The sequence below is a fragment of the Papaver somniferum genome, chromosome 5 (genome assembly GCF_003573695.1).
Source record: "Papaver somniferum cultivar HN1 chromosome 5, ASM357369v1, whole genome shotgun sequence".
Classification (NCBI taxonomy): Eukaryota; Viridiplantae; Streptophyta; class Magnoliopsida; order Ranunculales; family Papaveraceae; genus Papaver; species Papaver somniferum.
Window position 1 is genome coordinate 207,913,563 of NC_039362.1, and position 24,656 is coordinate 207,938,218.

The window sequence follows — 24,656 nt, forward strand, 5'->3', positions numbered from 1 at the left end:
TTCGATGGGAAGAATCACTCGACTGGTCATGTTATCGATACGGTGAAGTACACAATTTTCTCCTGGGCTTTGGTTTTTGAAGAATTTGTTGATGTGTCTTATCAGAGTATGATGGTCAATTGGAAAAATCTGTATTTTATGCCTCCCTGATTTTGTAGCTTTCTAGCTTTTCTGTACGATGCTCTTTTATTTATTTTTTATTTTTTTCCTTCTTTTGTACATCCCATCTTGGGTTGTACTTTCTTTTGTACCCTATTTTTTTTATCTAATTTATTCTTCTTTATCGATAAAAAAAGAAAGATATAAAACTAGTCTTTAATAATAAAAATCTTGGGCACTCATCTTGGACACTCTTCTTCATCTTGTTTCCTTTGTTTTTGCGACCAATACTCTTTTTTGCCTTCAAATTTGCTTTGCCTTGATTTTTCTATGTTGAATTCTTCTTTACCTTCTCTTAGCTGCGAGTTTGAGTTGGTTAATATCCAAAACTTGAAGATTTTTTTTGCTTTTTACCTATTTTTTTATAACTATTACATATCTTCTTAACAACAACTTCAAGTATTACTCCAAAAAAATCAAATTGAATACGATATTCTGCCATTTGAAAAATTTCGAGAAAAATTTAAACTACTATTTCTTTTTTCGATAAGAAAAAAGAGAAATATTTATAGTTCAAAAATACCTATTTATAGGGGACAAAAAACTAGTTGTTAGCGGTAGAAATTCCATGCAGCGATATTAATGTAATACCTATTAATAGAAACACCATCGCTCGATTAAAACACCATTACTTGGTTGTTTTTCCATAGTGGTGGCATGGCAATTGGATTTTTTGTCATGGTCCATAGGAACAGACCATAGTGCACCTTACACTGGTTCGTATCAATTTCCCAAAATCTGTATATCCCTCGAAGAAAAATAAATCCCTCTCATTCAGACTGAAAAAACAAAAAAGGTTCCAACTTTGAGAGAAAGAGGCGTCAAATTTCTGAATTGTTTTTTTCTTCAAGAGCTCAGTTCTCTCTTAGTCTCTCTGAATTCAGCTTAAACCCTTTAAAAACAATGTTACCAAGCTCATCAAGTTACAGTAATGGGTATTTAGGAAACGGTAGTTCATCAGAGAAACGATTGAATACGAGTACAAAAGATCGATTTAAAAGAGGAGGAGGTGGTGGAATTAGGGTTCCTTCTAATAAAGAAACACCACCACCACCATGTACAGAGTTCGATAAAGCTTATTTTCAATCATATTCTCATGTTGGTATCCATGAAGAAATGATCAAGGTTCCTACTTTAATCATATTCTCTTCTGTGTATTATCGTTATTGTTTAAGGAAATTTCTGGGTTTAAGTTCATTTGATTTTGCTTTTAATGGGTTGCTCTTAAAACCCTTAATTAGGGTTTTACATAAAGGTGCTAGCTTTGTGCTCTCTTTGGTCTAGTACTGAGTTAGGTCTATTTGATTGCATTCATGTAACTGAAGGTGCTAGCTTTTTGCCTCTTTGTTTAAGTACTGTTAGGTCTTCGACTGTATTGATGTAGCTAATCGTTCCTCTTAAAATGTATGTTAATCCTATATGCCTCGCTAGTAGGGTGCTAAAGTTGTTGTCTAACTATGCCCACCAATACATTCATAGATGTTTCTGTTTTCTAATAATCTTGTGACGATTGGCATAGAAATACTTATCAAGAGAAATGTGAGCTAATTGTGTTGTGTAAACGATGTATGCAGGACCGTGTTCGTACTGATACTTATAAAGCTGCTATCGAGCAGCATCATGCTTCTATAGAAGGCAAGGTACTATCTTGCTTGACCTGTATGCTGTTTTTTTTTAACTATGCCTTTTTGTTTCTGTGTTTAAGAATTTCATATGAAGTATTTTCAGAGCTTAAAGATTGCGATCTATTATTTTTCATGATAAACGTAGTGAAAGTTGGTTCCAGATATTGGATAGTGGATTCTGTTTCCCAGATGTATGAATCTTATACTTATGCATGATTAGGGAGAAAAAACTTATCTGAATTGCCACACTGGGCATTAGAGATGGAGTGAAAACATCCTCAAAGATGTGAGGGATTTTAGTTTAATAGTTTTTGTTCTTTTTGTCGGGTGATGATATAAATCAGTCTTCCATGAGTAAGGACGGTAATATACTAATATGCTGTATCCAGGTTGGTTACTGTACAAGCAATCAATAGAGTTAAGGTGGAACATAGGAGAATAACATCTTAGCATACTTGTAGAAGCCCTTGACAGACCGTAAACCTTATGGTATGTTACCGTTACAAATTAAAGTAGGCAAAGAGAACTCCATTTCCAAGGAATTTCAGAACCCTACTACGGGATCGTGGGTTCTACAGCCACTGTGAACAAACTCTATAAATAAGTTACATAAACAAAGAGTGTCTTTCACCTTCAAATAAGACTATAAGAGGAACCTATGACTGCCTTTCCTATTTAACCTCTGCTTTTCGTGTGCAGGTTGTAGTGGATGTTGGCTGTGGAACTGGCATCCTTTCTATATTTTGTGCTCTTGCTGGTGCAAAGCGGGTAAGGCCTGTTGGTAGCATTTTAGGAAATTTACTCATGTGGTTAACTAGATTTTGAAAGATAACTACGTTTTGCTTCTATAACCAGGAACAAAGTGTAACTGGTTCAGGTTGATCACTAGATTTCATTGTTATATAACCATTCGATATAACACTGGTTATTATTAAATTTCCTAAAATAATAACACTGGTTATTAGATTTCACTAGATTTCTGCTTCTATAACCATTCGGTATGATGTTGCAAATCACACTTGTTTCTGAGCCTCAAATAAGAGAAAAGTACAGTGCAGGTCACTATTATTAGTCAGCTAACATAAGGTCTTCCCGTATACTTTGTCTTGTAAACTACTTGAGTCGTTTCCCCTTGAGATACGATGAAGAAAAAAGTAGTATGTTCTTGTCCAAAATCCTAGTGACAGGCTCCAAAAAAGCACACTCTTAAGTGTTACATCAAAGCCCATCTGGTTGCATCTGCATAATCTTCTTCCTTTTGGCACTGTAGTCCCCTCATCTTGCAAGAAAGCGCCTAAAGTTACCAGCATGTCATGTCACTGATAATAATGGAATACTTACCAATCATGACAGCAACAAAGACAATAAAGTCCGTATGTAAATTATTTAAGGATTGTCAGATAGCTAGGATTGTCAAAGAGGATCTTTTGAATTTTGATTTAAGGAACCTATGATTTCTTTGATTTAGAGTCGCGAAGTTTGTTTGATATTGTTGCAGCGTAAAAGCAGTACTGTGTCTATTCTGTTACTAAATTTTACATTGTCCTGTCAGGTTTATGCAATTGATGCAAGTGAGATTGCTATACAGGTACGTTCTTGCTTTGAGGCCTTAGTTTTGGTCAATAATTCATGCTCATTGTAATATTATAATAGTTTGTGAACCATATCAAAAGAAAATTATCAAGTGCTATATCCTTCTTCTCTCTTTTAGTTTAGTCTTTTATAAGCGGTTCTATCATGTAATATTCCAGCCTTTTCTGGCATACTTTGCACCTTTGGTTTTTGTATTTCTCAGACCCCATATGTTCCCATTGTCTGTATTGTGAATTTGTGATATACTATATATAGTTTTGCATTTGACCGATTGCTCGAATGAAATTGTTTACCAGGCAAATGAAGTTGTCAAAGCTAATAAGTTATCTCACAAGGTCATTGTTTTACATGGAAGAGTGGAGGTAAGATCCCTGAACTCAATTAAGACATTGGAGTTGTACTTTTGCGTTTACGAACTATACTTTGTGTTTATATCCAATATTGATATTCCAAGTTTGTGAGATTAGATATATATGGATATATGTTCATGGATTAATTAAGCCAGCTTTTAGGCTCAGCTGTTACTCCTTTTGTTTGGCAAAAGCCATCTGTTGATTCAATCATTTCGGAGCATACTCCATTAATAAATACTGAAACTACTGATCTTCTTATTTTAGATCCATATTGAAAATCTCAGATGTGTGAGTGAACTGCTATCGACCTATCTAGACAAGTAGCAAGTTTAGTTGGATATTTGTAATAATTGCATATGGTCACCAGTAGAACTATCAACTATATAAGTGTAGCTATTTAAGATACCTGGAAGTCTTCTTTCCCTAGCTCAGGACCTCATGTCTCTTTACCTTCATTTGAATAATGTGAAAGAGCTTCATGTGCCTGTCCTTTTTCTGATGCTTTTAAATGCAGGATGTCGAAATCCCGGAGGGGGTTGATGTTATCATTTCGGAATGGATGGGATACATGCTCTTATACGAGGTTTGTAATGACTTCATTTTCATGGGGAATAATACCTACTAATATAAATAGGACAGATATGCCGGTCTCTCAAATAACTGAAACTGAAAATGAGTGTTTGCTATTGCTTCGGTGCTGTTTCTATGTTTTTTTCCTGATGTTAGAATGCCCTCTGTCCATCAACTTTCTGTTTTTAACCCAGCTGGTTTCTGACATTACCATGTCGGTGCATGTTCTTTCATGTCATCTGAATTGTTGTTCTTTTCCTTGTAGAGTATGCTGGGTAGTGTAATTACTGCCAGAGATCGTTGGCTTAAACCTGGAGGGCTTATTCTCCCATCACATGCCACGGTAATTCAGTTATGATTCGACTATCTAACATATTTTGTCACATTAAACAGCATCTGTATAGCTAGTTCATTGAAGTTGAATTTTAAAACTTAGAGATACGTGTTATACTGTTATTATTAGATATACATGATTGTGTAATGGTACCTGTTCAAATGATTATATTCAAAGTTTTCTTTCTTACGTTTATTACAGAAATTCCCAGTTAACTGGAGAAAACATCTTATGCTGATCTCCGGTGTGTGCTTTTGCAGTTGTACATGGCACCTGTCACACATTGTGACAGATACAGTGAAAGTATTGATTTCTGGAAGAATGTTTATGGAATTGACAGTGAGTATTAATTATACTAAGCATTATCTTCTTGTTTGCTAGGGTTTGTATTTTGTATCCAGAGAATATCGAAACACGAAACTGATGATTCTTAAGGGCTATCTTTGTCCACTGCCCAGATTTTCATCTCTATGATATTATCTAGGCTATTCTATAAATGATGCTTGTTTTCTGGAAACAGTGGATTCGTATGTCACAGATTTCGTTATCCTTCAACTTGTTTTGAGTTTTGACATGAAAAGGTTCTTATTCGTCCAGTGTCTGCTATGCTGCCGCTGGCGAAACAGTGTGCATTTGAGGAACCAAGTATAGAGACAATAACTGGCGAAAATGTATTAACATGGCCATTCGTGGTAAGTTTTTCTTCTCTACTCGTTGTGGGATTCTGTAAAATTTGCTAATTTAAGGAAAATTGCTGGTGTTATTTAATGTGGATTTTTGATTCAAATGAGCATTTTCATACATGGAGAATTAACAACTGAATAGCATGCATGGCTTGGCTAATAGATAAAGCATGTGGACTGCTACACTGTCACAATCCGGGAGCTTGAATCTATCACTGCAAGATATAGATTTACATCTATGATGCAAGGTCTAATAATCTTGGCCCTTTATCATTCATTCATTATTTTCTTTCATGTTTCTTATGTTGCTTTTTGCTGACTGAACTTTGTTTTGCACCTCTTTCTTTCTTTCAGCCCTGTTTCATGGGTTTGCGTTTTGGTTTGATGTTGAGTTCAGCGGACCTGCTATTTTTCCGAGCAATAACCAAACACAGTCACTTGTAGGCAGTACTGCATCATCTGACATTCCTTCTCCAGGTTCTAGTCAGAGGAAAAAACGGGCAAAATGTGATGAGGTGCTAGTTCTATCTACTGCTCCAGAGGAGCCTCCAACACATTGGCAACAGGTAAACTCCATTATCAAGGTCTTATTTTATTTTGGTTATGCTGTGTGTTCATGAAGCTAGTTTTAACTATATAGAGCTTGTTTGACAGTCTTTTTCATTGTGAAATGTACCAAACTTTTGCAGACTTTGTTATATTTTTACGAACCGATAGATGTGAAGCAAGATCAAGTCATTGAAGGCTCTGTAACAATGTCACAAAGCAAGGAAAACGCCCGATTCTTGAATCTCCACCTTGAATACTCGTGAGTTTCAGCTTTTATGCTTTTTAACGATTTGCCTTGTGGTTATATCATTCTATCTGACATAATTTCTAACTTTTGAGCCTCTGATATTTCAGTTCAGGAGGTAGGTCGTTTGTCAAAGAATCTGTACTGCGATAGTAATGTTCTGCTTGCGAACACAGGATGGCCATAAGCAAACCAAGTATTAGCTTCAGGTCCCAAATTTTCGTTGCTCTTTCTAGGCATGTATTTGTTGAATTTTTGAGGTTTCCTTGTTCATGTAGACATTCTTTGTTAAACAAAAAAAGAAATTAATATTATTTTACCATTTGAAGCAAAATGCAGGACCTTCACTTATCTGAGCACAGATAACACAGGGACAATTCCTTCAGCAAGAAGGAAAAAATGAGACTAAACTAGTAGGTATTATTGTACACTTTCTGCTGCTAAAGTACAAAAGAAAGCTTTATATACATTAGAATATTGTGTTTTCATGGTTTCTCCATTCCCCATTGTCTTAAGCTATTCCCTAAAATATGCCTTCAATAGAGCCAAATTAAATATGTTGCACATTTCTTGAAAAATAAAATAAAATTGGTGAAGATGGAAAAATGTTCAAAAATGCTATCTTTAGACTGTGAATGTTGTGGATTAATTGAATGAGATCAATCTCGTTAAAAACTTTAGTGAGTGAATCATTAGTGAAGTTTTACCAAGCATAGCCAATTGAAATGATATTTTTTCTGTTATCATAGCCGCTAAATTGGATCTTTTACACTATGCTTTGCCAAAGACTCGAGATTAGTTACTATTGAATGAGAATGTATGCATCAAGAAATTTAGTCAAGAAAGCAATAGCAGGATGTAGGACGAATATTACATTTGCATAGAAAAGAAAACGCTTTGCAAAAAGCAGAAAAAATCAGGATGACCGTGCCTTAGGGACACCTCCCATCATTCTTCTACATAAAGTCTCAATTAAAGATATAATTGTTCAACTCTATCAACACCCTGAGACACTATTTGGCATCTTTATTTCATCGCCCCCTATATTTGTTCGGCAGTCTTCTTTTAACTTGCAACCGTGCTTTCCGAGTTGCAACATGTCCGATGCTAATGTCCCCACTGTCCACGTACCCTAGATTTTCAGAATGAACATTAATATGTGAAAGAGCTTTTGAATATGACGAGCTGAGGGTCTGGGACCCTCTCATGTCAAAAGTGTTGAGTAAGTGGCCAGTAACTCGCGTGCCATCTATCCCATTTTGGTGTAACTTGCATAAAACATGACATCTCCTTGTACTACTATAGTATAGTTGAAAAATGATCTCTTTTTAGGTCTAAAAGGCTGTTTTTAAAGACAAATACTAGATTATAAAAATGAAGATTATATGGAATTTGTATCCTTGCACTACATGCATCTTGCAGTCAATTATAGCTTCCACTACTCAATTCCAGGAACCTATTATCATCATACAAGAGAAGTTTCCTCTAGTAACCTCTGTTTAGTAGGGCTGTTCATGGTCGGTTTTGGTTCGGTTTCTAGCCAAACCAAAACCGAAACCAATATTATTGGTTTCTAAAAATCTAAACCAAAACAATCCATTAACCATTGGTTCGGTTTCCAAATGGTTCCAGTTGGTTTCGGTTTATCCCAGTGGTTTTTGGTTAACCAATAATTATGTCAAACCAAAAAAAAAATACACAAACTTACAGATAAAAAAATCGTAGTTGCCGATAGTATTGGTTTACACAAATTTACAGACAAAAAAAAAAATCAAGAATAGTTAAAGCTTACTCTAATTCTAGAGATCAAAAGAAGATATATAATATATCTTAATTTAGTTATTGACAAATAAAAAAGAAGGAAGACGGAAGAAAAAAGTCGAGTAGCAGCAGCTGTAGTTGGGGGTGGAGAAGGAAGGCGACTGAGAGAAGGAGAAAGAGAAAGAGGGAGAGTATCATAATGAAATATTAGATTTAGGGTTTCTATTTATCCTCTAAATCAATGGGTACAATCTAATACTTGTAAATCGACGGTATAAACTAAGTTTAAAAATTAATCGGTTTTCCAATAATTTTTGGTTCGGTTTTAAAGGTCAAACCAAACCAAAACCAACACTATCGGTTTCCCACTTTCTACACCGTAACCAATCCATTAGTAAATGGTTCGGTTTGGTTTCTTCCTAATTGGTCTGGTCTGGTCCGGTTCCAGCGGAAAACCGAAACCATGTTCAGCCCTGCTGTTTAGAATCCAATATATATCCTACTCTTAACTCTAGAAATCCTAAGTATCTCTCTAATAGTCTATACTTGAAAACCTCATCAAAATTACAACACTTGACTCGACAGATGAAAATCCGAAGCCGTTTATCAGAAGATCAAATGAAGATAGTAGCATCCTTGGAAGATCAAATGAAAATTACAACACTACTCATGTTGGTAATGATGCTGCATACTGCCAATGGATCAGCCGCGACGGGTACTGCCAACTTTCAGCACTTGAACGTGCGAGAAGCGTTAGCAGGAACTAAAATTCATCCAATGTCCGATTTAGAAAGCTATCAAGAATTCTCAAAGAGTAATACTACAGCTGAGGAGTGCAAACTGAAGCTGAATTTACTTCACAGAGATCACATAACAAGTAACTTATCCCACCACCACCACCACCGTCTGAACGAACGTATCAAACGAGACATCAACCGGGTCACTAGCATAAGTCGCCGCCTTCACATCACCAAGAAAATCACCAAAAATGATGAGGGTTTCGTAGAGGAAGAATTCGGTTCACAGGTGGTGTCAGGAATGGAATTAGGAAGTGGAGAATATCTGGTAAGAATCGGTGTCGGTAGCCCCGTACGGAATCAGTATATGGTGATTGATTCAGGTAGTGATCTAATGTGGGTTCAGTGTCAACCTTGTACTTCTTGTTACCAACAATCTGACCCGGTTTTTGACCCGTCTGACTCGGCAACGTTTACCGGCGTGTCATGTGAATCCACCGTCTGTAACCGTCTCGACGACCAGAATTCCGGTTGTGGTCATTCCGGGAGATGCCGTTACGAAGTTTCTTATGGCGACGGGTCTTTCACTACGGGAACTTTAGCCTTGGAAACTCTCACATTCGGACCTACTACTGTCAGAAATGTAGCAATTGGGTGTGGGCATAGGAATCAAGGTATGTTTGTTGCTGCTGCTGGGTTACTAGGTCTTGGTGGAGGACCTATGTCATTCATAGGCCAACTCGGATCCCAAATCGACCAGGCATTCGGGTATTGTCTCGTCAGTCGCGGAGGTACTGGCTCGTACGGTTCATTAGTTTTCGGGCGCGGTTCGGTTTCATCATCCTCTGCAACATGGGTTCCGCTGGTTCAAAATCCGCAATCCCTGACTTTCTACTACGTGAGCTTAGTAGGCCTTGGTGTTGGCGGAATTCGGCTTCCGATCCCGGAGCATTTGTTCGAACTGACAGAGTTAGGGGATGGCGGCGTCATCATTGACACAGGAACTGCAGTGACAAGGTTACCAACCCAAGCTTACGAAATCTTCCGAAACTATTTCGTTTCCGGCACCGTGGGTCTACCCAGAGTGCCCGGGGCACAGATATTCGATACTTGCTACGATCTTTCGGGTTTCGAAATGGTAAGGGTACCAACCGTGTCATTTCATTTCTATGGTGGGTCAATATTGACCCTCCCGGCTAGGAATTTCTTGATTCCAACAGATGAAATGGGGACGTTCTGTTTTGCATTTGCTCCTTCTAATTTAGGGGTTTCTATAATAGGAAACATACAACAGGAAGGGATTCAGATATCTATTGATGGAGAAAAGGGTCTTTTGGGCTTTGGACCCAACACTTGCTAAAATGCTGCTGTATTTTTGTTTTGTTTAATGCTGTTCGTGACAAAAGGTGTAAGGGTCAAATTATTCAACATTAATACAGGGAGAAAAGCTTAAAAGGTTCTTTAATTTGACTAAGTTTGAAGTTTGAACTGTGAAATGGGGTTAAATCCATGTGACAAACCTAAGCAAAACCACTTGTGAATTTGGTATGAAATAATTGTGTTTTTGAGTGGGTTGTCATGCATCTGATCTGCATAGTGATAATGGTAAGAATCATGAACAAAGGGGAGCCACCACTAATGAGAAAGGTGGCCTTCTGCAATTGCAAGGTAACCAAAATATCTAGAGACCGTGACTTCTTACAAAGATGTAATTGATTTTGCCTCTTTTCAAGTTAACAGGATTTGTTGGCAAACATCACTTTTGCCTCTTCTTTATAATGTAGAGCTCAAAAAACCAAAGTTGCTACAGAAGTTTCAAATTTCAACTAGTACCAACCAAAAACACCAGTAAAATTTGATAACCTTCTGTAACAGTCTTGAAACATTTTGTAGAAAATTAGGAACTTCTTAATTACTCTTAAATCAGTATTCGGTTCGTTAATTATCTTTCTAAAATACTCCTTTTGTTCCAAGAAAAATGATACTTTATTTTTTCAATTTGACCCATTTTAGGAAAAATGGAAAAATAAAAGTATCATTTTTCCTAAAACAAAGTTAAGTAGTTAAGTAGTAATAGACTTCTTTTCTTTCAAATAGGCTTGCACGAGATACATTTTTAAGTCCATAATTAATAATTTTTAAGTCTCCGTAAATATCTGGTTTTACGGAGACTCTCCGTAGAATTTGATAATTCTCTGTAATATTTTTGAAAAATATTTAGTAGAAAATTAGGAGCTTCCTAATTACTCTTAAATCAGTACTCGGTTCGTTAATAATTTTTCTAAAATACTCTCTACGTTTCAGGAAAACTGATACTTTCATTTTTTTATTTTGTCTAAAAAAGTGATACTCCCTATGTAGTAATAGATTTTTTAGCTCTAATTAAGCTTGCACACGCTATATTTTTAAGTCAGTAATTAATAATCTCTAAGTCTTTTGTAAATATCTGGTTTATAATTATTTGCAGTTTCTTTCATTTGTAAACTGCCAAGAAAACAAGTTTGAATCCGATGCTCATAATGATATTAATTGATGCAAGGGTAATCAAGTGTTAAAGTAAAGGTGTATTGCTTTAGAATTAGAATCATGAAATTAGGTTCTTATCTATCTAACAAAATCTTTGTAACCTCTTACCAATAATTAGTATCTTGAGCCCCTTAAAACCCTTAAAATAATAAAGCTTGTCAAAAGAGGACAGCACTTGGACAAAAAGGTTATGCTGCTGGATTGTTTTGAATGTGATAATAGTTATGGCCCCCTAGTTTAATTGGAGTCCATAACTTCCAATTGGGGGCCATGGAATTTTGTTTGCCCCTAAAATTTTTCAGGGATATAAAAATCGAAAGATGAATATACTATTTTATTCTTGATTAATATTTTTCTTTCAAGTAACGACCCTCATTAACGACCCTTCACCGACATTAACGACAGTTTAAGGTCGTCATACATATCATGATCAAAACAATAACGACTCTAAACTATCATACACTAACGACTCTTTTTTAGAGATTAACGACAGTGTATAACGACATTTCTAAAACACTAATGACTGTTTAAGTCGTCAAATGCGTAACCAAAACAGTAAAGACCCTTCCAAAGGGTCATCAGGGAATTGATCATTTTTATGACGACCCAAAACTGTCGCACATTTCCGTCATTAATGAATCTTTGACAGTTTAGAGTCGTCACTTAAACAGTCTAAACATTAACGACTGTTGAGGGTCGTCAATGAAATTTTTTAATACCTTGACAATTTTTCATACTATCTGGGCAAAAAAAAAAAAGTTAGACTAAAAATTGCAGACAAAAATTCTGGAAAAAAAAATTAAACTCTAATTAAGTAAAATTATCACTAATTTAGTTAAATTTTAACACTAATCATTTAGGTGCATTTTAGCCATTTAAAAAATATTTTTATAAGGATGACTCAAATTAGGTTCTGGTGACCTTTTTTGTCTTCTGATGCATGGCCCCCAATTAATTCGGATGTCCCCAATTAAACTAGGCTATCTATCCCTTACACAAAGTACACTGTGTTGGTGGGTGTGGGACTATTTTGTGTGCCCCTCTGTTCTGGGCCAAGATTTTAATGATACTAATTTTTTTTGCTATTAGCATGAAAATGCTAAGATAAACCAAACTTGTATTTCATGTAGTATGTACTGGCATTCAAAAATTCCATTCACGTGATGCCTAAATGGTCAGGTGCTGTCAAGTTGGAATACTTGGATAACTGCATGCTGTTAGTTTAGGTTTAACACATGATCTGAATCAGACTCATTCTCTGACTAGATCCTGATTAGATGTCACATCGTTTATTTTTTTATTTTTCTGATGTCTGACTCAGGGTTTGATGAGCTTCGTAATCTAACTTAGAGGTGTTTGAATCATATACCATCTTTTTTTTTCTTTTATAGATAAAGGCCTTCAGAAAGGCTAATGATCCCCCTCAACTGTTGGAAATAACCAAACAGGAGGCACAAACCAGTACATAGAGGTTTTGTTTGTTTTTGCCCATTGAGCTAGCTCATGAGCTACAGAATTACAAACACGCGGTTGAAAGTTAAAAATACATGCTACTAGTTTAAAAGTAAAACTGAATCTCTATAAATATAGCGTCCGTATGAGAATCTCCATCAAACAAGCCAGCTGAAAATTGATCAATAAGAGTCTTCGCATCACTTTCAACGATGATATGACTTAACTTCTGATCCAAGGTTTTCTTCAGGACTGCCCAAATAGCTCTGGTTTCAGCTTCTTCAGCAGACTTTACTTCAAAAACCAGGGAGGCACAAAAAGAGGCTTTTCTTGAGAAATCCCTCATCACATATCCTGAACCATAATTATCTCCAGTAATGTCATCATAAACACCATCAGTGTTACACTTTATCCAACCAAAGGAGGGAGCATCTATTTATCACATAGATTGACAGGAGTGTAGGGAGAAACAGTAAAGCAGAGTTTCCTAGTTAGAAGCATGGATCTAGCTCTTTCTAAGACTGCTACATGAGTTTCTTTCAGGTTTTGGAAGATGAAGTTATTCCTACTAGTCCAGAGAGACCACAAGATAGTAACAAAGAGACACTGCGCCTCATTAGGAAGTATAGACATAGGGTCAGTTAACCAAAACAATAACTAGTCGATGCAAGAATTATTGTGAAAACACTGAGTATTGATACAAAAATCAGAGAAAAACCAGACACGACTAGCAAAGGGACAAAGGACCAAAGCATGCATTATGGATTCATGAGGATGATTAAATCTAGCACAATCAACACTATCCATAGGCATGCTAGTATGTAAAACAGTTCTAGTAGGAAGAGCATTTCTAGCAGCTCTCCATGTAAAGACTTGGATTCTGTAGGGAACCCTAATTTTCCAAATACGCATCCAAAGGTTTTTACAAGGGGAAGGACTAAGTCCTCTGAGTCCCATGTAGGCATATTTAAAAGAAAACTTGCCATTCTTTGAAAGATCCCAATCCCTCATGTCAGGAGTGTATAATTGGCTTAAGGGAATAGTGATAATCTTCTTAATAGAAGCATTATCAAAATGAGTGTTTAATCTAGACAAATTCCAAGTTCTGGTAGAAGGATCGATAAAATAAGAGACTTTAATATTATGATTAGGTGGAACTAAAGGGTTGGGTGTGGCAGTACCCAAAGTAGGAATCCATTTATCACGCCAGGGGTCAATAAAATGACCATCCCCAACAATCCAGGAGATGAAAGGCTTAATAAGTTCTTTGATAGCATGCAAACACTTCCAAGTCCAAGAGCACTTACTAGTGCACTTGGCATTCAAGAAATCAGTTCTAGGAAAGTATTTAGCTTTAATAACAATGGCTAACATACAATTTGGATTTTCTAGAATTCTCCAAGCATTCCTAGCCATCATAGCTAGGTTAATTAACTCGGACTTTCTAAATCCCAGACCACCTTCTGCCTTGGGGGAGCACAAAATATCCCACCCTAGAAGATGCAGTTTCATATCTTTAGGGTCTAAAGTCTCCCCCACCAGAATTTATAAAGATGGGAATCCATTTGTTTACAAAGATGTTTTTGGATGAGGAAAGCTCCCATTTGAAAAAGTGGGATGGCTTGACCAATGTGTTTAATCAAAGTAGTTCTAGCAGCTTGAGACAGGAGCTTATGAAACCAAATAGAAATTCTGGAATCCACAACTTGGAGAATACCCATATGGGTTTGAATTTTTTTAAAGCTTGAAACACAGTAGGAATGCCAAGATATTTTTCTCCTAAATCCCTGTTCTTAATCTCTAGGATATTATCTAGTTGAGCTTTCCTGTGTTCAAGAATTCTTTTATTAAATAAAATACCAGACTTATCAAAATTGATTTCTTGGCCAGAGGCCAAGCAATATTTTTGGAGATAGTATTTGATAATTTGAAAGTTTTGAACAATAGATTTAGAAAACAAAAGGGAATCATTAGCAAACAACAAGTGTGTCATCTCTGGAGTATCTTTACACACTTTGATATCTTTCAAAATACCTTTCTTTTAAAGGATGTCAATATAAGAAGCGAGAGCTTCAGAACATGTGATATAAATATAGGGGGATAGTGGATCCCCCTGTCTCAAACCCCTTTCAGGTTGAAAAAACCCAGTAGGGCTACCATTAAGGAGGACAGAGTAGGAAACTGTAGAAACACACTGGTTTATGAGTTTAATCCAGTAGTTAGAGAGACCCATTCTAGTCAAGACACTTTCAAGAAAGGACTATTCTAATTTATCATAAGCTTTGGACATATCAAGTTTAATGGCAGCAATGCCTTCAATTTTGTCATTATGATTGACATCAAATATAACCTCATTAGAGAGCAGAATATTATCAAAAATACTCCTCTTAGGAATGAAGGCACTTTGATTTCGGGAAATTATGTTATTCATGAAAGGTTTTAGTCGATTAACAAGAGTTTTTGAAAGAATTTTGTAAATGAAATTGCAGAGCCTTATAGGTCTGTATTGGGACACAAGTTCATCAAGATGAACTTTAGGTATAAGAGCAATATTTGCATGATTAAAGACTTTAGCAATATGACATTTTCTAAAGCAGGTTTGAGTCATGTCAATGACAGCCTCGCCTACAATATCCAAGTGTTTCTGATAGAACAGTCATGTAAAACCATTAGGGCCAGGAGCCCCCCTCCATTCGAAAAACAATATTCTTGATTTCCTTAGAAGTAAGAGGAAAATTAAAGAGGGAGTTGTCCTCAACTGAAAATTTAATAGGGAGATCAAAAAGGATCTCATCCTGAAATTGTTGAGGGTGAGAGGAATACATGTTTTTGAAATAATTAATAAAGGAAGTTCCAATATTATCTCTGTCAGTTAGAATAATGTTTGAGGAATCCTAAATCCAACTGATGGCATTTTTTTTTCCTCCTAAAGAGGGTTACTCTATGGAAATAGGGTGAATTTCTGTCACCTTCCATGAGCCAAACCTCTCTAGATTTATCCTTCCAATAAAGTTCCTCTAAATTGTAGAGATATTCCAATCTAGTTTTGAGTCTATAAGTAGTACTAGAATCCGTTGGATTAGAAATTTGAACCTCAGCCAAATCTTTCCTGATGGTAGATATATTAGTTTGAATATTACCAAAAGAAGATTTATTTCAATACCTAAGACCTCTCTTGGTACTTAAAAGCTTAGCTTTTAGTTTATAAGCAGGAGAACCTACAACATTAACATTCCAAGAGTTGGCAATGATATCTCTACAGGTAGGATCTTTAATCCACACAGCCATGAAGGGGAAAGGTCTAGGCATACAAACATCCTCACAACTGAAACCTATATGCATGGGTCACTGATCGGAAGAGTCTCTAGGTAGATTTTTTACACAAACATTAGGGCATAAATCCCCAGCAGACTGATTTATAAGGCATCTATCCAATCTTTCAAGAATAAGGTCAGGACCCTGTTGCATATTAGACCAAGTAAATCTGGGACCAGAAAAACCAGGATCATGTAAATTAAAAACAGAACAAAAGTTTCTAAGATTTGAGAAATCAGAATCATCAACCCCCAGACCACCATTCTTATCATCAGTTCCTAAAAGAGCATTAAAATCGTCTACAAAGAAAACTGGGTCATCTAAAGGGGCATTGGACAATTGACATTGTTGTTCCCAAAAGGCATGCCTCAAACTACTATTAGGTTCACCATACATGAAGTGGATGTGACAAGTTTTGGAATGAATAATGTCTATAGATGTAACATAGATGGCCCTCATGCTTGAGGATATAATGTTGAGTTGGATTTCCTTCTTCCAGGACAAGACTATACCACCACTTCTTCCAGTACTAGAAACATTAAAGGTACAAGGGAAACCCATGTTTTTTAGTTTCCTAGCCGCCAGATATTTGTTCATTTTGGTTTCCGATATGAAAATGATATCATGATTAACATTTCTACATAGCAAACTAAGTTCCTTATTAGCTGTTTTCTTACCCAAACCTCTAATGTTCTAAGCTAGCATATTGACATTATTGACATGAAAGAGATTTATAGGGATAGCAGAATTAATGGGAGCGTTTAAAGGGGATAAGGGGGTTGAGTTACCTGAGTGGTGGAATCAGACTCACCACCAAGAGGAGCACTGGTAGTATCACCACTTTGAGAAGTATCTTGGGAATAATTCAGATTAGAACTAGCAGCATTGTGATGAGAATTATTGCGGACACCATTGTTGTTTGGGGAAGTATCAGCAGGTATATTATAACTTCTTTGGGTGTTGAGGGAGCAATTGGAGAGATTGATGGCAGGTAAGTCCCCTAATTTGGTGATTGGGGGGCAAAGTTGGGCATAATCACGTTCAGTATTGAAAAAGCGGGGGTCTAACACCACCACCCAATATTTCGCTTAGCAATCTGTATGGACAAACTCTAATATACTTTTTATGAGAATCAACTAGACAGTCAGACTCAATCAATAAAAAGATATATCAATGAGTTTATATCTCAATCTCTCGATTTAATCTTACTCAAGCAAACTGCGAGTCTCGATTAAAGAGAGTTAAACTTGGACGGTAAAGACCAATATGCAATGATTAATCAATATCAATCAACAACCAAAGGTCGGATTTCCAATTGATTATATCAAACGCGCACAACCTGTATTATTTCTATTATATTAAACAAAATATAATGCGGAAAAGAAATAACACAGACACCAGAATTTTGTTAACGAGAAAATCGCAAATGCATAAAAACCCCAGGACCTATTCCAGATTGAATACACACTGTATTAAGCCGCTACAGACACTAGCCTACTCCAATCTAACTTCGGACTGGACTGTAGTTGAACCCCAATCAGTCTCCCACTGATCCAAGGTACAGTTGCACCACTACGCCTCTGATCCCAGCAAGATACTACGCACTTGATTCCCTTAGATGATCTCACCCACAACTAAGAGTTGCTACGACCCAAAATCGCATGCTTTAACAATAAACAAATCTGTCTCACACAAACAAGTCTATCAAAGGATAAATCTGTCTCCCGCAGAAAAACCCTAAAGTTTTTGTTTCGTCTTTTGATATATAATCAAGGTAAATAGAAACCAATTGATAATCCGGTCTTATATTCCCGAATAACAGCCTAGATTAATCAAAAACCTCACAACAATCTTAATCGTATGGTAGCGAAACAAGGCGTCGTGGAATCACAAACGATGAGACGAAGATGTTTGTGATTACTTTTATATCTTGCCTATCGGAGAACTATCACGATCTCAAGCCAATTAATATGATTGTACTCGTACGATAGAAGATGCAAGATCAGATCACACAACTACGATAAAAGTAGTATCGGTCTGGCTTCACAATCCCAATGAAGTATTTAAGTCGTTAACCTGGTTTTAGAAGAAGAAAACCAAAGGTTAAAGGATAATCGACTCTAGCTTACAAACTAGTATCACACTGACGTGTGGGGATTAGTTTGTAGAGTTGCTAGATGTCCCCTTATATAGTATTTCAAATCAGGGTTTCGCCGTGCTCACAAAGCAAATGCTATCCACCGTCAGATGAAAACCTGATTTAGATTCAAGATAATATATCTCAACTGTTAGATCGAAATCTTAGCTTGTAATACATAAATGAACTACACACACTTAGGTTTGTTAACCGTACCCAAACGTGTGCATTGTTGGTTCAATAATAGTCAACCAAAAAGTTAGCCATTTAAGCATTTCATACCAACCATTTTCTTCTTCACCATAACTAGTTCAAATGACTCACATGAACTAGTTAGAGAGTTGTTTAATTGCAAGGAAATCTCATGTACTACACAACACACAATTGAAGCAAAGATGATTCGATTCACATGAATAGGTTCATGAACTTTATAGCCACGGTTTGCAAAAGAATTCCTTAGTCTTTATGAGTTAAGTTCAGAAATTATCTTTAGATATATAACCTATACAAGTTAGCAGACTAGGTTCGCGGACTTGAAGTACTGGAAAGATATTTAAAACTCCAGCAGAAATTCTCGGGTTCGAGAGATTCGCTGGTTCGTGGACTGGGTTCGCGGACTTGGCTCACGCAACATAGTTTGATAACTCATTAGAAATTCTCGGGTTTGAGAACTTCGACAGTTCGCGGACTTGGCTACTAGCCGATTTCCAGCATGGTACTTTGCACATATGTGTTTCCACATCATACTTATGTCCACTATGGATATGTAATCTAAACTCTCATTCCAATCATTGAAACATTCTTAGAGGAAGTTATGTAGTTGTTACACTATTTCTCGTCAAAGTAATTTTCAAGATGATCGAAACATACATGACTTGTGTCACTAGGTAAAGAAAAACATGGTCAAAGCGAAACGCTTACCAACACATATTTCGAGATATAGATACGCGAGGTATACTCGGCTCGAAATACCAAATGTGTATGATCTAATTCTATATATATAACATACGACTTTTTTGTCAAGAAGTAGGAGATAAAATAGATAGACTTTTGAGTGACAGATAAGTTCAAGTCTTCACATACCTTTTTGTCGAGAAGTTCCACCGGTTCCTTGAGTAGTTCTTCCACTTGTATGATGAATCGCCATAAAGTCCTTGAGCTCAACTACACTTACTATCCTAGTCCGGGACTTAACTATAATAGACTAGAAATCAAGACTTATAGTTTTGATCACTAACATTGACAACACATGCTTGAGATAGCAACGCATGCGAGTTTGACCGAGAAGTGCTCTAACAATCTCCCCCTTTGTTAATTTTAGTGACAAAACTATCGATACATATGGAATACAAAAAAGATAATGAAACTCTAATATCTCCTATTCCATAAGTCTAATCTTCAACATTCCTTGAAATCTTCGTCCTTCCAAGTACTCCAATGATCCCAAAGGTTGTAAGTTTAGCATCACCGTTGTTGAAGATCCGTAGCTATAACAATGAGAAAACTCGAGATTCTCGATCATTGTTATGCAGTGTCATAGTATTATTACATAGTATCAAAGTCCAATTGTATCACAACTTCAAAAATAATACTATGGTGATATGTATCACTCCCCCTTAGTCAATACTCTATCTCGATCATGGAAACCACTCCCTCTTACACAATGATCCGAAAACCATATGTATTTGTAGTGTGAACTACATATTAATTCTCCCCCTTTTTGTCAATAAAATTGGCAAAGGTACAAGAACGGGATCATAATGAAATTTCCACAAGAGATATTTCATGACTAAAAGAAAAGATGCACATCATCTTAATTTAGATGCAATCATATAGCCGAAGCTAATAGCATTCATCAAGGAGTTTAAATATACAAGATAACCCCTCTAAAATTCCACAACCGCACACCCCTCAGTATATGACTATTAAGCACAATTTCAAAAGAACTCTCCCCCATTTGATGTCATTCCCAAGGGAACAACAAGAGCGGCCTTAATTTCGATAGAAAAGAAAGATTTTTATTGGACACCAAAAACCATGAAAATGATTTTCTATATCCAAACTCAACCAAATTAACCACAAGTAAATCCATGATTAATCTAATTGAAATATGCAATCAAATTAAACATCAAAAAGTGATCAACTTAATTGATTATGCTCAACATAAGAAAACTTACGGAACATATGACTACCAAAACCATTGGGAAATGATTAGGATAGTCGTTCATATACTTAACACAAGAAGAATCTTACGGAATATATGAAAACTCAACTAGACTAAATACAAGAGAACCCATAATTAATCTAATTGGAATACAAACAACCAAACTAATCACGAAAGTAATCAATTTAATTGTCATTTGTTTTGCTCGACATAAGAGAACTTATGGAGTAAATAACTAAATAATCAAACAAGATGATTAATTTAGTTCACGAATGCTTAATCATAACATATGTTATGGAACAACCAACCAAGCTAATAAAAATAATCAACCTAGTCGTATCGTGCTCAACATAAGACACATTACGGAGCCTCACAATATTTCATAAGATATGAATCAATGAAGACCAATACTGTGGAATACACAAGGATCTATTCTATTTTCAATCATTATTTGCATAACAATAATAGACTTTATCCTTGTTCACAAAAGATTCTAACCTATCTTCCATCAAAGAATTGACAATATATGCTTAACTTTTGTGTTGTCAAAAGTCTATTCATCCTTAAATCAATACATACATACCGATCATGAACGACTTTACTTTTGACAAAATATGGGACAACAAAGTTCACGGACGTAAACACAAATATCCCATAACATATTGCAATATAACAACCCAAGGACTAAATATTGCAAACCATCATCCTCCAAATTTTTTAGAATTTAAAAACCAATAAACCTAAAAATTAATACAAGAAGATGAAAAATAATATCTATGTGTAGTCACAATCATCGCTATTCAAAGCACTAGTTATTCTTCCAACAAATCCAAAAACAAGACATCCTAGGCAACAATGTCTTTGAGAAATTCAACATCATTCCTGAACTCCTTGTTGTCAAAAGCCATTGGAATATAAGGTTCGCGAAGAAAGGAGTTAATATCAACGAACTGTCTTGGCTGATTATGTCGAACTAGGGTTTTCTGAATTTCCAAAGACCTTAAAACGCAAGCCTTTATTTCTCGAATCTCCTTCCTTACTTCCTTCAACTCATCAAGAACATCGGAAAACTTCTGAGAGTTAGAAGGAATATCCCTTAGCTTTCTTATATTTCTTTTTTTTCTTTTCAAGCATGAAGAATTAGGATATTTCTCTTTTACCTTGATTGATGGCTTAACAATCATGTTGACATCCTTTCTATCCAAAGACATGATGCTTTGAGAACAACTATTACCAACTGATTTTTGTGAGTGGAATTCACAATCTCAACACTCAATCTTGAGAAAAGAATATCAAAAAAGAAAAAGAAATGTAGGATTCGAAACCTTTAAACAGGTTCGTGGACGTCCAACTCTAAACCCTATAAAGAGTAGAATTGTCGATAATAACCCTTTTCTTTCATTTGATAGACAGAAAATAACAAATCTAAGAAAACAATTTTTTCTAAAGCCTGTACGTTCACAATCTTGTCTCTTTTGATCAGGCACATGAGACAAGATTTACCAATCAACACAATTAATTTGTGCTGTGTTGAAAAACAATTTGTCCACCAATTTTCTTTTGAGAGGAATCCTCATACTTCTGTCTATCAAAACGATTCGACCATACTTTCTTCTCAAATGATATTGTTTTGTCTTTGGAAACCGGCTTCTTAAACGAAGATAAAATCACACATACCTCAGCAGTCTTCTGGGAAAGTTTAAGCTTTCTTGCTAAATGATTTTCTCTTCGTTGAAGTTTGTTGGCGTGCCTTACTTGATGTTTGTGCTTGTAACATCTCGATAGCTCATGTCCCTTCTGAGAGAAAACGAGCACGTCAATCTTGGATAATATTCAGGCATCTGTGGCGCGACAGCAACAAAACACATAGTATATCCTGAAACATCACAAATAGAGTTTCCAAAGGATGAATCGATTGAATCTTCATCTGCCATACGAAGGTTCTCCCAATCAGAATTAAGTTTTTGAAGCCTAGCTTCCTTTTCACTAGAGTTTCCTTCAAATACGGTTTCTAAGATATCCCAAGCATCTTTAGACCGAGTGCAATTACAAACATTATGCTGAAGGTTTGGGGTAATGGCATGTATGATGGCATTCAAACCGTCGGAGTTTTTCTTAGCTGCAAGTATCTCAGCAGGGCTATATTCACCAATAGGTTTGGGAACGTTTACATCTCCAACTGCCACAACGGGAGCATCATAGCCATTAACAACATATACCCATGATTCAAAATCACGTGCCTGAAGAAAAGCTCGCATAGAAATTTTCCACCATAAGTAATTAGAGCCATTGAAGACTGGTGGTACGTTAATAGAGATAACACCTCTGTCCATAGAGTCAGTGTGTTTGCCTGCTCTGATATCAATTGAAAAAGTGGGGGTATAACAACACCACCCAATATTTCTCTTAGCAATCTGTATGGACAAACTCTAATATACTTTTTATGAGAATCAACTAGACAGTTAGACTCAATCAATAAAAAGATATATCAAGGATTTTATATCTCAATCTCTCGATTTAATCTTACTCAAGCAAACTGCAAGTCTCGATTAAAGAGAGTTAAACTTGGACGGTACCAAAGACCAATATCCAAGGATTAATCAATATTAATCAACAACCAAAGGTCGGATTTCCAATTGATTAGCTCAAACGCGCACAACCTGTATTATTTCTATTATATTAAACAAAATATAACGCGGAAAAGAAATAACACAAGCACCAGAATTTTGTTAACAAGAAAATTGCAAATGTATAAAAACCCCGGGACCTAGTCCAGATTGAATACACATGTATTAAGCCGCTACAGACACTAGCCTACTCCAAGCTAACTTCAGACTGGACTGTAGTTGAACCCCAATCAGTCTCCCATTGATCCAAGGTACAGTTGCACCCCTACGCCTCTGATCCCAGGAGGATACTACGCACTTGATTCCCTTAGATGATGTCACCCACAACTAAGAGTTGCTACGACCCAAAATCGCAGGCTTTAACAATAAACAAATCTGTCTCACACAGACAAGTCTATCAAAGGATAAATCTGTCTCCCACAGAAAAACCCTAAATTTTTTGTTTCGTCTTTTGATATATAATCAAGGTGAACAGAAACCAATTCATAATCCAGTCTTATATTCCCGAATAACATCCTAGATTAATCAATCACCTCACAACAATCTTAATCGTATGGTAGCGAAACAAGGCGTCGTGGAATCACAAACGATGAGACAAAGATTTTTGTGATTACTTTTATATCTTGCCTATCGGAGAACTATCACGATCTCAATCCAATCAATATGATTGTACTCGTATGATAGAAGATGCAAGATAAGATCATACAACTACGATAAAAGTAGTATCGGTCTGGCTTCACAATCCCAATGAAGTCTTTAAGTCGTTAACCTGGTTTTAGAAGAAGAAAACCAAAGGTTAAAGGAGAATCGACTTTAGCTTACAAACTAGTATCACACGGACGTGTGGGGATTAGTTTGTAGAGTTGCTAGATGTCCCCTTATATAGTCTTTCAAATCAGGGTTTTGCCGTGCTCACAAAGCAAATGCTATCCACCGTTAGATGAAAACCTGATTTAGATTCAAGATAATATATCTCAACCGTTAGATCGAAATCTTAGCTTGTCATACACAAATGAACTACACACACTTAGGTCTGTTAACCGTACCCAAACGTGTGCATTGTTGGTTCAATAATAGTCAACCAAAAAGTTAGCCATTTGAGCATTTCATACCAACCATTTTCTTCTTCACCATAACTAGTTCAAATGACTCACATGAACTAGTTAGAGAGTTGTTCAATTGCAAGGAAATCTCATGTATTACACAAGACACAATTGAAGCAAAGATGATTCGATTCACATGAATCAGTTCATGAACTTTATAGCCACGGTTTGCAAAAGCATTCCTTAGTCTTTATGAGTTAAGTTCAGAAATTATCTTTAGATATATAACCTATACAAGTTAGCAGACTAGGTTCGCGGACTTGAAGTACTGGAAAGAGATTTCAAACTCCAGCAGAAATTCTCGGGTTTGAGAGCTTCGCTGGTTCGCGAACTTGGCTCACGCAATAAGTTATATAACTCAGCAGAAATTCTCGGGTTTGAGAACTTCGACAGTTCGCGGACTTGGCTACTAGCCGATTTCCAGCATGGGACTTATGCACATATGTGTTTCCACATCATATTTATGTCCACTATGGTTATGTAATATAAACTCTCATTCCAATCATTGAAACATTCTTAGAGGACGTTATATAGTTGTTAAACTATTTCTCGTCAAAGCAATTTGCAAGATGATCGAAACATACATGACTTGCGTCACTAGGTAAAGAAAAACATAGTCAAAGCGAAACACTTACCAACACATATTTCGAGATATAGATAGGCGAGGTATACTCGGCTCGAAATACCAATTATGTATAATTTAAGTCTATATATATAGCATACG

General features: G+C 36.1%; 3 protein-coding genes across 5 annotated transcripts; 2 read left to right on the forward strand and 1 right to left on the reverse strand.

Annotated features, from left to right (window-relative positions):
* The first annotated feature begins 800 nt into the window (after positions 1-800).
* Positions 801-6,667, forward strand: LOC113284455 (probable protein arginine N-methyltransferase 6). 3 transcript variants are annotated; one of them, XR_003328152.1, is made up of 14 exons: positions 801-1,284; positions 1,734-1,799; positions 2,484-2,552; positions 3,337-3,372; positions 3,674-3,739; positions 4,245-4,313; positions 4,566-4,643; positions 4,895-4,973; positions 5,232-5,326; positions 5,481-5,565; positions 5,672-5,883; positions 6,007-6,125; positions 6,221-6,319; positions 6,440-6,667. XR_003328152.1 is itself a non-coding variant. In XM_026533915.1 (13 exons), exons 1-13 carry the CDS (start codon positions 1,063-1,065, stop codon positions 6,261-6,263), a joined length of 1,239 nt encoding a protein of 412 aa, XP_026389700.1. In that variant the 5' UTR covers positions 801-1,062; the 3' UTR covers positions 6,264-6,432. The 3 variants fall into 3 exon arrangements, 1 of the variants encoding a protein (XP_026389700.1); XR_003328151.1 differs by having other exon boundaries at positions 6,450-6,667; XM_026533915.1 differs by lacking the exon at positions 6,440-6,667 and having other exon boundaries at positions 6,221-6,432.
* A 1,745-nt stretch (positions 6,668-8,412) lies between these two features.
* Positions 8,413-10,176, forward strand: LOC113284456 (protein ASPARTIC PROTEASE IN GUARD CELL 2-like). The gene has a single exon (XM_026533916.1). It carries the CDS (start codon positions 8,457-8,459, stop codon positions 9,966-9,968), a length of 1,512 nt encoding a protein of 503 aa, XP_026389701.1. The 5' UTR covers positions 8,413-8,456; the 3' UTR covers positions 9,969-10,176.
* Positions 10,177-15,931: 5,755 nt separating this feature from the next.
* Positions 15,932-16,462, reverse strand: LOC113280649. Its single transcript, XM_026529249.1, has one exon. It carries the CDS (start codon positions 16,460-16,462, stop codon positions 15,932-15,934), a length of 531 nt encoding a protein of 176 aa, XP_026385034.1.
* Positions 16,463-24,656: the final 8,194 nt, after the last annotated feature.